The following is a 14,915-nucleotide window of genomic DNA, read 5'->3' as shown; positions in this document are numbered from 1 at the left end:
GTAGAAAACGTAGATTACTTGAAAACCACCGCCACTTGCTAGCTAGACAAACAGCAGTATACTTTATTTCTCACACTGCATCCACAAAATGTAATAGTTGAGCTTTATTCATTCATTTCCTTATACAAGTTGAAAAATAAGCTATTACCGCATCAGATTCATTCATCTTGATAGTCATTTTGTTCACAGCATCAGCAGCCTTGTTGACCATCCTCAATATTCCTGCTCCGCTTAGAGCCTGAGTGCTAACAGCTCTCGGCAGCTACAATTGAAGGACAAATAAGGGCATGTACACAATTTAAAATGCAGGCAGTTTCACTGGGCACAAGAAACAAAAACAGTTGGCAGCGTTTTCCCATTTTCATACGTTTCCAAACAGTAGCAACCCATTTCTCATACTTGTTCTAAAGTCTCCAAGGGAAAACAAAAAAAGAATAAACCTTCCATTTGTTTAGAAGGCATCTACATTTAGATTGAAAAATACACTGTTTCTTAAGTCATTACAAAAAGAAATGTACCTGTAGATCTGCTTTTAACAGCAAAACTACAACAAAAGAAAACAGAGGGACACTAATCACACTATGCATTGTGAAGAAATAATGTTTTGCAATTAAGCAGACTAACAATACTATGGAGAATCACATAATGTGTTCATTCCTACATTAATAAAGACCCCTTTGTGAAACCCAACTATTTTAAAAACAATCAAGATTATTACATTGTCACTAAAATGTCTTATGTTTTCAATAAACAATCCAGGAATTACACCAATGCAAAGCACGGATTGTGACGGAAAGACGGACCGTTTAATACACTTCACATTAATGATGTCTAACATCTCATAACAAAGACGCTGCCAAATTGTAAATAAACCCCAAGTCCTGGACAGTGTAAAAACAGCTGGAAACGAAACAGTTAAAGAAAACAACCAGAAAATAATGGAGCGTCATAGTTTATTTTATTAATGTTTTCAAACTGCTTAAAATCGGAATTAAATTACTGTATAGTATATGCTCATGTCCGAAAGTTATCGCAGAATGATCAGTTATCACAAGTCTCACTTTTGAGGAGGGTAATCAAAGCCAGCACATTAGGAAATTAATGTTTAATTACGTTTTCTTGGATGAACTACCGTTCCCTGTCTAACCTTTTTCTTTGTGGGACCAGCACACACCACCCTAAGCCGAGTGCTGGGGGTTACTTAGTAATTCCCCATCCCGTTTCTCATGTAACATTTTGTTGTTACACTAACATACTTTAAATGGCTGGTGGCAGTGGTTTACTTTTACTACCAATATGCATTTCTACCGCAGGCTGAACCATCAGCTGCAGTACAGCACCCATGGTGACAATTTTTCCAAAAATGTCCCCAGTCTTTTTCTGCCATTTTTGGTTTGTTTGTTCTTTCTTGGCTTTTACTCAGTTGAAACCGGTTTGAGCCCTTTGGTGTTTTGCCTTTGGTGGGCCTAAAGCCCACCCAGGCTCCAGTGTGTCTGGAAAGGCAAGATGTGAGGAGGGTCCCGAAACTTTGTCTCTAGGTGTGATTGAGTGAAACCAGTCCTGATTGGCCCGCTGGCCAGCTGTGTGATTGACAGCCTAGGCTGTGAATGAATGGAACTTGCATAAAGAGCAAGATTTTTGGGACAAGATGGACAGTCGACCAATCGAGAGCAACATCTGACGAAGACGTGACGAGACACCAGCAGCACCCTCCTGGACCGCAAAGTGCACGGTGACGCCCTGCAGCTGTGCTGACCCCTGTTCTGATATTGACTAGGAAGACCCATATGGGACGACCTCCTCTCTTGGACTGGTGAGACCAGCTAGCCTCAAGACAAGCTTCCATTTGGCGCAACCCCTGACTTGCCTCACCAGAGCTGCAGAAGCCCAATGCCAAGGGTCCTGTGACCACTGACGAGTGAATAGTCTTGCGAAGTCTGAATCTGTCGAAATGTTCGTGGGCATCCAGAGGACATTCTCGAAGCAGGAAATCCTGATCCAGAGTCCCCTCAGTCCAGGACAGAGAGCAAGCTTCTTCCAACCAGAGTTTTCGTTCTTCATCGACGCTGAGGAAAAGGCACTAAAACACTGAAGTGCCGCTGAAACAAAGGAAATCCATTGCTGGTTAGTTCCTCTCCAGAGTACTGCCGCAGGAGCCCGCCAGACGTCCTCCCTTTCGTCACCACAACCAAGGCCAGGAACAAGGGTCTGCCAAGCTGTAGCAAGGAGGAATCCAACTGAAACATTTTTCTTCAAATCACAGGTACTGTGGGCTTGGGATTTTCCCCTTTTAGCCATAAGTCGTGCTTCCTGTTTTACGAAGTATATTTTTGGAGCTGATCTCAACTCACCTGCACTGGCCTAACAGCTTGTGCTCTCTACAAAGTAGCTCACTTGAGTTACAGTGATTTCTTCTGCACTTACTAACTTTTTCAAGACTTTATCTAAGAAGATGTGCATCAGAACTATTGACTTTGTCCGTACTGGCTTCCTAAAGGCACTCCTCTGAACCTACTGGCTTTGACAGTACCTGTTCCCTCATAGCTAAGGAACAAGTTACTTACCTGTAACTGTTGTTCTCCAGCATGGGTCTGGCATGGATTCACATGCTCATGAATATTCCCCGTCGTCAGGCTGGGAATCCTCGGTAAAGAAAAAACCAGTATCAGTTTCGTTTCTGATCTGTCTTTCGTAGTAATAACCAATCACTGGTCTCTGCGTCATACTGACCACAGCCAATGACTGCCCTCTACCTAAGCACCGCCTCTGGCAGCCATCTTTAGATTTGGAAGCACGTGAAGTGGCAGTATGACCAAGTGAAGAGCCGCAGAGGGGTAGGCGGGAGGGTTCGCATGTGAATCCATGCCAGACCCATGCTGGAGAACAAGAGTTACAGGTAAGTAACTTGTTCCTTCTCCAGCATGGGGTCTGGCATGGATTCACATGCTCATGAATAAAGAATACATAGCAGTACACACATGCACAACCACGGGAGGTGGCAAAGGCTCAACATTAAGCAGTACATCAAACTCAACATTAAGTATCTTACCTCCTCACCAGGCTCACCTCAGGCGAACAGGTTGCGCAGCACTGCTTGGCCGACCCTGGACTCCTCCCTGGAATCCCGATCGACGCAGTAGAATTTTGTGAAGGTGTGCGTCGACCTCCACGTAGCAGCCCTGCATATGTCCAGCAGGGGCACACCAGAAAGGAACGCCGTGGTAGCTGCGATCGCTCTGGTGGAATGGGCTCTCGGACGGCCAGGCAGCGGTCGGTTTGCCAACCGATGACAGTCCATGATACAGCCGGAGAGCCATCTGGAAATGGAAGCCTTCGAGAGAGCCTTCCCCTGATTGACAGGTCCAAAGTTCACAAAGAGTTGTGACGTCTTCCGAAAACACTTTGTGCGGTCCACGTAGAACTTCAGCGCTCTAGCCACATCCAGCGAGTGCAAAGTCCTCTCAGCCGGCGACGAAGGCGACGGGAAGAACACAGGCAACACCAAGGGTTCGTTGAGATGGAAGTCCGACGGTACCTTGGGCATGAAGGAGGGGTGCGTCCTGAGCACTACCCTCGTGTCGTGAAAAGTCAAGTACGGGGCCTTGCAGGAAAGGGCCTGGATCTCTCCCAACCGTCGTGCGGAGGTGATGGCCACAAGAAACGCTGTTTTCCACGACAGAAACTTCAACGGGGCCGAGTGCAGAGGCTCGAACGGAGGTCCCATGAGCTTGGTCAGCACCACGTTGAGCTCCCACGCCGGGGCCGGAGCCTTCACCGGCGGGAACGATCTGAACAGTCCCTTCATGAACTCTTTCACCAGACGATGAGACCACAAGGACGTCCGGCCCGTGGTTCTGGTGTATCGGGAGATCGCAGCAAGATGAATCTTGATGGACGCGTGTGCCAGTCCAGCTTTGGCCAGCGTCAGCAGGTACGGCAGTACCTGGGGAGCCGTAATCCGTAGAGGGTTAATCTTCTGTGCGTGGCACCAGACAGAGAACCTCTTCCATTTGTGTCCGTAGCATTTAAGAGTCGAGGACGCCCTGGCCTTTGCAAGAACCTCTCTGCAGTCGGCCGGTAGGTCGTATCCTCCAAACTCTAGCGCTGCAGGAGCCAGGCCTGCAAGTTCAGCGATTTCGGGTCGTGGTGGAGGATGGCGCCTCCTTCCCTGGAGAGTAGATCCGCGTCCACCGGCAGCTTGATTGGCGGGGACGCTGGCAAGTCCAGAAGGTCCGGGAACCATATCTGCCTCGGCCACGCAGGTGCGACGAGGATCATCCTGCACCGTGACCTCTTGAGCTGGTTGACGAGCCGGATTAGCAGTGGCAAAGGAGGGAACGCGTAGAGGAACAGGCCCTCCCATGGGAACGAGAAAGCATCGCCCATGCTCCTCGCCTGGGGAAACCTGCTGGCGAACCTCTGGCACTTGGAGTTCGTCGCCGTCGTGAACAGGTCGATCTGGGGTGTGCCCCACCGTCGGAAGAGGCGATCCACTAGATCCTGCCGTAGTTCCCACTCGTGGCACGAGCGCAGCTCCCTGCTGAGTGAGTCGGCGATGGTGTTTTTTATCCCTGCCAGATGAAACGGCACCAGAAACATCCTTTGGGCGACGGCCCAATGCCACAGGTCCTGCGCCTCCTTGGACAGCGCTGGGGACCTGGTTCCGCCCTGTTTCCTGATGTAAAACATGGTGGTGGTGTTGTCGGTGAAGATCCTCACCACCTTGCCCTTGAGGGACGGAAGGAAGGAACTGAGGGCCCAGAACACTGCACGGAGCTCCAGGACGTTGATATGGAGGGACTTCTCCGTCGGGAGCCAAAGGCCTCTCGCGTGCAGATTTTCGGTGTGCGCTCCCCACCCTTCCAGGGAGGCATCCGTGGTCACTGTCTCCTGGTGGTCTGGGGTCTGGAAGTCCATGCCCGCCGTCAGATGCGCGCGGTTGCCCCACCACCGGACCGCTCGGCGGAAACTCTCGTCGAGTGTGATCCTCTCCTCGAAGCCGCCCGTCGTTTGGATCCAGCGCGCGTCCAGGAACTCCTGCAAGGGGCGCATCCGGAGCCTGCACATGGGAATGAGGTAGATGCAAGAAGACATCATTCCGAGGAGGGACTTGATGGACCTCACCTTGGCCGCGTCAGAAACCAACATCCGCTGTACCTTGCCCAGGATGGACCTGGTCCTTTCCTCCGACGGGGAGGCCAGAAGGGACACTGTGTCGAGCTTCGCTCCCAGAAACAGTGCGTTTTGCGCGGGTACCAGGTGGGACTTGGCGTAGTTCACGGAGAATCCCAGGTCCGTGAGAAGTTGGACGGTCCTTGCCGTGTGCTCCACGGCGAGCTCCCTCGTCTTGGCTCGGATGAGCCAGTCGTCCAGGTAGGGGTAGACGTGGATCCCCTCGCGGCGCAGCTGCGCTGCCACCGGTGCAAGGCACTTGGTGAATACCCTGGGTGCCGACCGTAGTCCGAAGGGGAGGGCTTTGAACTGGTAGTGACGCCCTTGGACCACAAACCTGAGGAATTTTCGGTGCCCTTTTAGGATGGGAATATGGAAGTAGGCATCCTCCAAATCCAACGTCGACAGGAAGTCTCCTTCCTCCAGCTGCCCCAGGACGTGCTGGAGGGTGACCATCCGGAACTTCTGCGCCTTGATGAACTTGTTCAGACGTCGCAGGTCTAGGATGGGGCGCCATCCTCCCGTCTTCTTCTTCACGAGGAAGTATCTCGAGTAAACTCCGGAGCCCCGAAGCCTCTTTGGGACGAGTTCGATGGCGCCCTTCCTGAGCATCGCCTTTACCTCCAGGAGAAGCTGAGGGACGTGAAGCTCTTTCCTGGCCACGGGGGGGACGCGCGGGCACCTTCTTTGAAACTCGAGCGCGTGGCCCCGGGCTAAGGCGTCCAGCACCCAACGGTCGGTGGAGATGGACTCCCACACGCTGACGAAGCTCGCCAGCCGGCCTCCCACCGGGGTGCTTCGGTGGGGGCCCGACCCCACGGCCGGTTCAATCCTGTTTCGATGAGGCTTTGCCGCCTTGACCTCCTTGGCGACGACGGCGGGGTCCGCCAGACTTGCCTCGTCCTCTGTAGGCCTCCTGAGACGACGAGCGGGCCGCTTGACGGTAGGTGGAGAAACCGCCGCCGGAACCTTTGGAGGCGCCCTTGCCTCCGCTGCTCCGAAAGGGCGTCCGTCGTTGCTGCAGAACCCCAAGGGCCCGGGCCGTCTCAGTGTCCGCTTTAATGGCCTGAAGGGAATCGTCCACTGTTTTCCCAAACAGGTTGTTCCCATCGAACGGCATGTCCAGGACTCTGGTCTGTACGTCTTGACGGAAGTCTGTAGCCTTGAGCCATCCACGCCGCCTAAGGCACACGCCGTTGCCCAACTGGCGAAACCCAGTGTCGGCGATGTCCGTCGCAATAGTGATGGCGTGGTCCGACGCCACCTCACCTTCCTGTAGGATCTCCAGGGCATCTGCCCTCTTGTTGTCCGGTAGGAAGACCAGCAGGGGAGCCAGTTTGTACCATAGCTCCCTGTCGTAGCGGGCCACGATAGCCAAGGCGTTGGCCGCCTAAATCGTCGTCGCTGCAGACGAGATGACCCTGCGTCCCATAGCGTCCAATTTCTTTCCCTCGCCGTCCGGTGGGGAAGTCGATGTGGAGGCCGCACCCCCCCCGCTTTCTTCCTGGCCGCCGCGGAGACGACGGAGTCCGGGGTAGGCTGCGCCCGGAGGCACAGGGGGGGCGCGTCCGGGACCCGGTACTTCTTCTCGTACCGGTCTCTTCTAGCTGGCGTCGTGGAAGGGTTCTTGAGGAGGGCGAGGCCCTCATCCCAAATGTCGTCCAGTAGAGGCACCGCGAGGACCGTCTTCCTCTTGGCCTCGCGCCGTTGATAAAGGAATCCTTCCTTTTTCTTCTCCTCAGGGCAGAGTTGGAAAAGCTCGGATGCCCTGGCGATCATGGAGTGGAACGATCCAATCTCGTCGGGCGGAGAAGCCCTGGTGGGAGGTGACGACAGTAGATCCTCGTCGTATACCTCGTTGTCCGTACCCGTCGCTGCCGTGTCAGTCCCCGTATCATCCCCTCGGGTGGACGGGGAGGAGGGCTGGACGGGGCGCGACGGCTGAAAAGGAGGTGGAGGGTGAATCCTTCTTTTCTTGGGCGGGGGAACACCAGAAGGTCCCGGTTCAGGATCCCCCGACGGGAGAGGTTCCTCCGTCGGCAACGGTAGTCTCGTCCTTATCTCTGAACATAAGGACTGTATAGCCAACAAAATGGCCGCCGAGTTGTCTTGCGGCGCTGGCAGAGGGGAATCCGACGGGCGATCAGGGGCCCCGTCGGCACCCTCGACGATGTCGTCACCTGCGTCGGGATCCATCCCGACGGGCCGGTCTTCTTCCACGCCAAGGCCGTGGCTTAAGACCTCAATCAGCTCTTCCTCCGAGGTTGAGGCCGAATCTACGACGACGCCCTGCCCCCCCTTTTTCTTCCCCGCCGGGGATTTCACGGGGGTCCTATCGATGGGCACAAAAGAGGACTCCCTCCGAGGTGGCAGGGAGACTCTGAGCCCCGAGGTCGCCACCACTGGTGTAGCCTCCACAGGCTGAGCCAGGGCCGCCGCGACAGTATCGATAGAGGGCTTGGCCGGATGGATTAAGGCCTTCACCACCTTAGGTGCGCTCACCGCCTTATCCTTGAGGGGGGGGGGACACTGCCTCGCTCCCCCTCCGATGGGGCCTTCGAGCTCGACCGGGGCCTCTCCAGGAGCTTTGCCGGGTGCTCGCCCTTCCTCTTACCTGACCCAGAGCGTTGGCTCGTGGCTGAAGGTGCCGGGGAGGGTGCGCCCTGCCTGGCGCCCGTAGAGCCCGACCGTTCGGCGCTCCCGGTGCCAGCGGACTCGCGGTGCTTGGCCTTGTGTTGGACCCCTGTCGCCGGGGCGTCCTCAAAGGTCTTAGAAGACCGCTCGGATTTCTTCCTCTTCTTCTCACCTGACGGGCTCTTCCCTTCCAGCCAGTTGGCGAGACGTTGATGGCGGTCCTTCATGGTCCGCTCCGACATATTGCCGCAAAACGCACAGTCCTTCTCCACGTGCGTCTTGTCCTCATGTAAGCAGTAGAGACAAAAGGAGTGTTCGTCCTCCTTAAAGACGTTCTGCAGCTGGCATCCAGGGCAGATCCTGAACAGCTTTCCGGGCGTCGAGCTTCCCTTCTCCTGGGCCATGTCCGGGCCTGAGAAGCTTCTGGAGTCCTCCAAAAGCGTAGCTCGACGAAATCTTCACCCTTGAGGGGCGCAGACGAATCCGACACGGGTCCCCGTTGATCGGATGGAGAGTCGGTGGAGCTTGAGGCTCTTTTGACCGAAAAAACGAAGTTTTTGAGAAAAAACGTGAAAAAATAGCACCAACGCTCGAGAGCAATAGCACGAGGATCCCAACACATGAACGTGCGGTAAAAATCTGAAGATGGCTGCCAGAGGCGGTGCTTAGGTAGAGGGCAGTCATTGGCTGTGGTCAGTATGACGCAGAGACCAGTGATTGGTTATTACTACGAAAGACAGATCAGAAACGAAACTGATACTGGTTTTTTCTTTACCGAGGATTCCCAGCCTGACGACGGGGAATATTCATGAGCATGTGAATCCATGCCAGACCCCATGCTGGAGAATTGTTGAACTATTATTGCTGGGATAAAAAAGTTTACCTGCCCCCCTTTAGGAGATTTTAATTGTTTTACAAACTGTTGAAAGTATGTTCTAAATCTTATTCTAACCTTTCCATTCTTTAACAACTCAATAACTGAACTAAGTCCAATACTGACCGTTACTGAAGTCACTCTGTGCTGGAACACGTGTTAGCATAAGAAATGTATTTACCAACTTTTATTGTCTTTCAAAAACTGAATCCAACTTTTGATTGAATGTTACTAGTAGATAAAGCTTTTTAAATAATGCTTATTTAAACCTTGTGTATATTATAAATGAATATTGATATATAACTTTGTGTGTAAGTGTTACTTGCCTACTTGTACTTGCTGATTTCAATTGTACAGCTCACATTACCCCTCTTAAGATACGCTTTGCTGCCGAGTCACCCTACCAACTTGTGTGGTACATGCCTATATTAAAAGGTGGGTTACCTAATACCAAGCAGATAAGTCTTGTGTAGTCCCACACCAGGTGGACTGCACTTATTCTTACCAAACACTGGTGGCAGGCGGTGGGATTGGTGTAGAGTGGTTACATTGACTTTTGGTTCTAATTGTGCCCAAATAAACCAACCACAAGGCTAGCACCACCAAAAGTATAACAACTTGTAACAATGCCTAGTATGGATAACTTTAATGAAGCAGCCCTAACTACGCTTACCATTGATCAATTGAAAGATGTTTGTAGAAACAGGGGGCTGGGTTTAAAAGGAAGAAAGAGTGAATGGATTACTAAATTGTTAAATCACCAACAATTGGGAAGTAGGCCTTTATCACTGTGACAAATCAACTTCCGGGGCACCAGTGCTCAAGGGATGAATATCGGTTTCTAAACCATCAATCAATCCCACACATCTAGTACACCAGAAGGGATCCGAACACATTGGAATACAAATTCATTATAAGACCTTCTTGTCTAATTTTGGAAACGTGGACGAACGGCAGGCTTCTCTCTGCAAGGACGTGGATCGTTGGTTAGTTGCAACACAGCGAATATACAATTACCCCATGATAAAAGGGACTGTCCAGTCAAGGTTGTATAAAAAATATCTACTTTATTACTACAACACACAGTTCTAGCACTACACAATACAGCCCACCCTGTAAAGGGACACAGGGGACAGACAGTTTCACGAAGGAAAGGGATGCACTGTTGATACTGACTGGAGGGTAGTTGGTAAAGTAATCAGTCTTACTGTTCAAGGATATTCGGTTCCAGCACCAAAGGTGCAAAGGGTCATAACTGTCTCTAGAGGCTTTCAGAGAAGGACCAGGGGGGCAGAACCACAATGTACCTGGTGCTGAAGAGGTTTATGGTGCTCGACAGCACTGAGGTGGTTCCAGGGCACTTCGCAGCCCTTGAGACAGTTAGTGGCGGGAGACAGCTGCTGGTACCAGGTGGCAGGCAGTTCGGCAAGTGAGGTTGGATGGACGTCTGCAAGCTGTCCGACACAGAAGCTCGGGGCCAAGAATCGGCATCTGTGCTGGTTGGTAGATCTGGAATGCTGGTCGAGGCGGCTCAGAGGGATCTTGTGACTGCGGCGTGGCAACAGTCAGAGGTGCAGCCGGATGCAGTTCGAGGACTACTGTCTTGAAAAAATGCCCTTAAATGATAAACGCTGGATGATGCTTGTGTGGCACTCCTCCTAGCTTCTTTGCAGGCCTTGTATGGTCCTTTCAAGGTGATGGCCCAAAGCTCAGGAGAGTGATTGCAGGCAACAGCCTTGTCCTTTGTCCAGAGACTCTCCGGCACTTCCCACCTAGGAATCTTGCTGGCGGAACCTAGCAGGGCATGCTGTGTGCTGGTTAGGTACCGGGTCTGGAGCTGCTGGACGGGTCCTCCGAGTCCTGTATCTTCCTGTTTCCTGGGAGATGATGGGAAGGGATCTTGCTTCACTCTTGGAACTCCTGGCCTTCCTTCCCTGGCGGAAGATGTTTAGCCCGGGTCCAAATGAGCCCTTCTTACTCCTTTTGAAGTCGTCGGATGATCTGCCAAGTGAGGGGTTCAGCCCTCTCTTAGCCAAATGGGCCGCAGTGATTGGTGCAGGCTAAGCCCACCTTAATGGACCAATCATGGGTCCCCACCAACAATCTTCTGTTATGCATGAGGTCAGGACCACAGTGCTCTACAACAGAACAGACAAGGGGTGACAAGTCCCACCCATCTTCCTGTCGGTTGTAGATCAAAGTCTCCCTCTGGTTAACTGAGCCCACCGACTCTTGATTAAAGCGCAGGTCTCCCTTGAAGTTTGTGATGGGAGCAGACTTTCTGTCTCCCTCTAAATCACATCCTTCGTCTCTCTGAAATGTGTCTGCTCTGCAGGGACATCTGCTGTAACTGCTGGACCCAGACAGGTCATTCACTGCCTTTCATACAGAATAGGTGGGAACTAGCTTCAAGTTGACAATGCATACCGAAGGGGCGTTAGCCCCGCCTTCCTGTTGTCTGTCCGGCAACCAAGCCTCTACTCTAGGCTTGCTTCAATTATCTTGTTACTATGCACTGCCACCAGCAGGATTAGACAAAGGGAAACCAGATCCATGGAGCCTTTGATATTTAAATGTGGCTTCCCATGGCTGGAGGAAGGTGCGCCTTCCCCCTTCTTGAGATGCTTTGATGTACCAGTGGCTATCACATTACTGCAGGAAATGACAGAGGAAGACAGCGTCTGTAGTCTGCATCTTCCTGGAGCAGACCGGACTATGCGTTTCATACGGGAAGCAGAGAAAATGGGTGCGGAATGGCTGCACACATTTTGGAGGCTAATCTTGCATCATTCATTTTTATTTACCAAAATATCAAAAAGCCCAGGTCAGCACACTTTCCTGTGCAGATGGTCGAATTCCTCACAATCACCTACTCCCCAGAATGATCTGGAAGAAAATGATGAGGATCTTAGTTTAGCAATTAGCTCCAATCTGCCGAGTTATAAACTGAGGAGGTTTCTCAAAGGGTGAACAACCCTCCTCCCAATTGCTTCCTGTACCTCAATCACTTCCTAGAGTGACCCCACAAGGTTACAGCCTAAATCCTGAATAACTCTCTATTGAAAGAATGAGATCAGAACTAGAATTAAAAAAACTTGGCAGTGCTCCCGAAGACAAAGATGAGACGGAGAAAAAGAAATGCAGCATGAATAGGAGATGAAAGCTGTCCCTTGATTCTGCTTCCTTGTCAGGGTCTTCTCGGTCTACTAGTTCCAAGAGACCTCACTTACCAAAAGAGGCTGTCAGTATGTATGATCCTAAACTTGATGTGTTGGATTGGCTAGGTACATTTGAATTCACCTATGGTTTGCAAGAGGGGATGATTTAGTTGCATGGTTGATGTCAAGGCTCCCCCCAGAATGGTTGTGATGCTATTATGGAGTTAGGAGAAAACTGGCGGGCCCTAGATTGTGACCACTCCTGCGCTAAGCTCTACGTTCTTGTACTAAGGTAGATTTATATATGCAAGGTCACAGGTTGGTAGAGGTGAAGCCCACAAATCTTTGGTAAGATTGGAGAGAAAATCCTGGCTACCTCGCTATTTGTAAAGGCTACATTTCCACGCTGTGTGCGGTTAATATGGTGTGAGTTTATTGCAGTGAAGACTCTTGGTCTTAACCACCACTATATGGAGTTGAATGCCAGTGACAGGAAAGACTATGAGCTAGTCAAACTGGCAATAAATCAGATTTGGGAAGACTCCTTCTCAATACCTTACACTGTTTAGAAGCCTTAATAAGACTGATGGTACCCGTTGGGCTACTTGGGTGTGTGGGTGTTTGAAAAACCTAGATGGCTGGGTTAAGGGTCACAGAGTGAACAGCTTTGAAGGAATGAGAAACCTGTTTTTACTTGAGAATATTTTTGATGCCTGCTCTCCTGAGCTGAAACAGCGTTTGGGTCTGGACTCTAACTGAGACCAGTGTCAGCTTACTGAAAGATCTTTCATGTGCGTGCCCCATCCTGTGAGGGAGGCGTCTGTCACAACTGTCATCGCCGTCCATGATTGCCAAAAGGGTTCTGATCACATTCTCTCGGTTGCCCCACCACAGGAGATCCTGAGTGACCTTTGTCGGGACAGAAGGTGCTCTGCCATTGTGCCAGAGAATTGATACCACTGGGATCTGAGAACCCACTGAAGGGATCTCATTCTCAGACAGGCTTCTGGCACCAGAAAAATGTAGGATGTCATGAGGATGAGCAACCTTAGGAAGACATAGGCTGGGAGATGTTGGGCACTCTGAAATGTTTAAACCATCTGCAAGCGATGTTGAGCCCTTAACTCGGGGTGGAAAAGCTTATCCCGAGGCTGAATCCAGGAATGCTCCAATAAATTGAAGCTCCTGTGAAGTTGGGAGTGGAACTTCTTGAAGTTCAGGGAGAAACCCAGGTCGTGCAGGAAGTGGCAGGCGCGATTGAGAAGACCCTGGGACTGTTCTGGAGAACAAGCCCTGATCAACCAGTCGGCCAAGTAGGGGTAAATGTGAATACCCTCCCTCCTTAGACTTGCAGACACCAGTGCCATAAGCTTGGTGAAGACTCTCAGGGCTGAGGTGAGCCCTAATGGCATAACCCGAAACGGATAATGAGAACCGCCAACCGCAAACCTCACACACTTTCTGTCCTTCCGATGTATGGGCACATGAAAGTAAGCATCCGGAAAAGGTCCAAGGACACCAATCAATCCTGGAGTCGACAGGCCTGAACCATCTGCAAAATAGTTACCATCTTGAACATGTCCTTCCTGAGGAACTTGTTCAAGCATCTCAAGTCCAGGATGGGTCACACTCCTCCATCAATCTTGGGAATTAGGGAGATTACTAACCCTGGTTTCTCTCCGCTGCAGATGCCAGCTCTTTCCCAATGAGTCAACCTTCCTATTGTCCTTGTCGGCAGGAGTTGAGGGCTAAGCCGCGGTCTTAGAGGATACAGTTGTGCAAACCACCAGGCTCTCTGGTGTTGGATGCTTGCTGAGGAAGGGAGGATCTACTGAAGCTGTTCTGTACTTTTCAGTTAACAGTTTATTAACAGGAGGTATGGAATCTTGCTTCGCCACATTTCCATTACTCTCCCCCTTAAGGCAGCATGAAAGGGTAACAGCTTCCTTTACTGGACCACTACCTAAAATATTGGTAAGTTCATCAGTTTCCACAATTGCAGTTGGTTTTGACCACCCTAAATATTCAGAATATCCAGCCACCTCTGGGTTCCCAAAGTCAGTTTCAGGAGAGGTCTCCCAACTACTGGTCTCTCTTAGTGTCTGTACCACATTTTGCATTTTAGATTCTGGAGAAATAAGCTCTTCTGGGACATTGGGTGTTCAAACTCAAACCCAAATGGAGCTTGGTCTTCATCCTCCTTGAAGATGGAACCCATAGACCTTAGGAAATCTGGTCGAGGTAGGGGTAAGACTTGGCCGAGTCACCTATAGGTTTTAAAGTTTGAGGGCACAGAATGGCCATATGGCGTCAAGGGCACTGAGGGTCACAAAGACTTTGCAGAAGCAGTCAGTGAATACCCCAACGGTTTTGAATGTGTTGATGGCTTCAATTTGATTTTGTGCCTCGTTAGTTCAGGCGACATACTCGACTGCTTCGGTAACTTTAATGGAAGCTTTGAGACCAGTGATTCTTTTTCCTTTGAGAAGGAAGATGTCAGTTTCTTTTTCTTATGTGTCAATGAAGACTCTTTCGACTTGTGTTGATCCTGGGCTCTTAGGCACGCGGGAAGGAGACACATGAGGCTCAATACTGGTCTTTGTAGACACAGAGGTGTGGCTAGTTTCCACGACTCCTTGAGGGGGGCACTCTGTGGAGCTTGCCTCTGAAAAATGTCAGCATTTTTAAGCTGAAATCTTTCCATTCTGCAACAGTCGAAGATATTTTTTAGGGAAAGACTATTGGGAGAGGAGGAAGAAGTCGACAAGGATCTGTGAGGTCATTTCTTACTTTTTTTGTGAGAAGACAATGAGAGTTGTGATCTTGATCTCGAGTGTCTCCGATGTTTAGGACGCTTTTTCTCAGGGGATACATCCCTAGAGTCGGAAGATGATTTTCTTTCGGACTGCGTAATGGATAGGGATTTGGGAGAGGGCTTACCTGCTCAAGGCCTTGAATGTCATGGATTGACATGAGCCACAGTCATCCACCTTGAGGCCTTTCTCCAAACATGACGAACTCAGTGAGGGCCTGTTGTGGACATTTTTGCCTGACCGTCTGCACACCGTTTATAACCA

General features: G+C 50.9%; 1 protein-coding gene across 1 annotated transcript in view; it reads right to left on the bottom strand.

The window, feature by feature from the left end:
• Nucleotides 1-14,915, bottom strand: part of SNX2 (sorting nexin 2) — a 625,746-nt gene that overhangs the window by 190,321 nt on the left and 420,510 nt on the right. The window contains exon 9 of the mRNA XM_069625578.1: nt 149-262. Coding sequence (XP_069481679.1) covers nt 149-262 — 114 coding nt within the window. The remainder of the gene's footprint in view (nt 1-148; nt 263-14,915) is intronic.

The sequence above is a fragment of the Ambystoma mexicanum genome, chromosome 6p, assembly GCF_040938575.1.
Source record: "Ambystoma mexicanum isolate Mex_15411 chromosome 6p, UKY_AmexF1_1, whole genome shotgun sequence".
NCBI classification, from domain to species: Eukaryota; Metazoa; Chordata; class Amphibia; order Caudata; family Ambystomatidae; genus Ambystoma; species Ambystoma mexicanum.
This window is presented reverse-complemented; position numbering and strand designations above follow the sequence as displayed.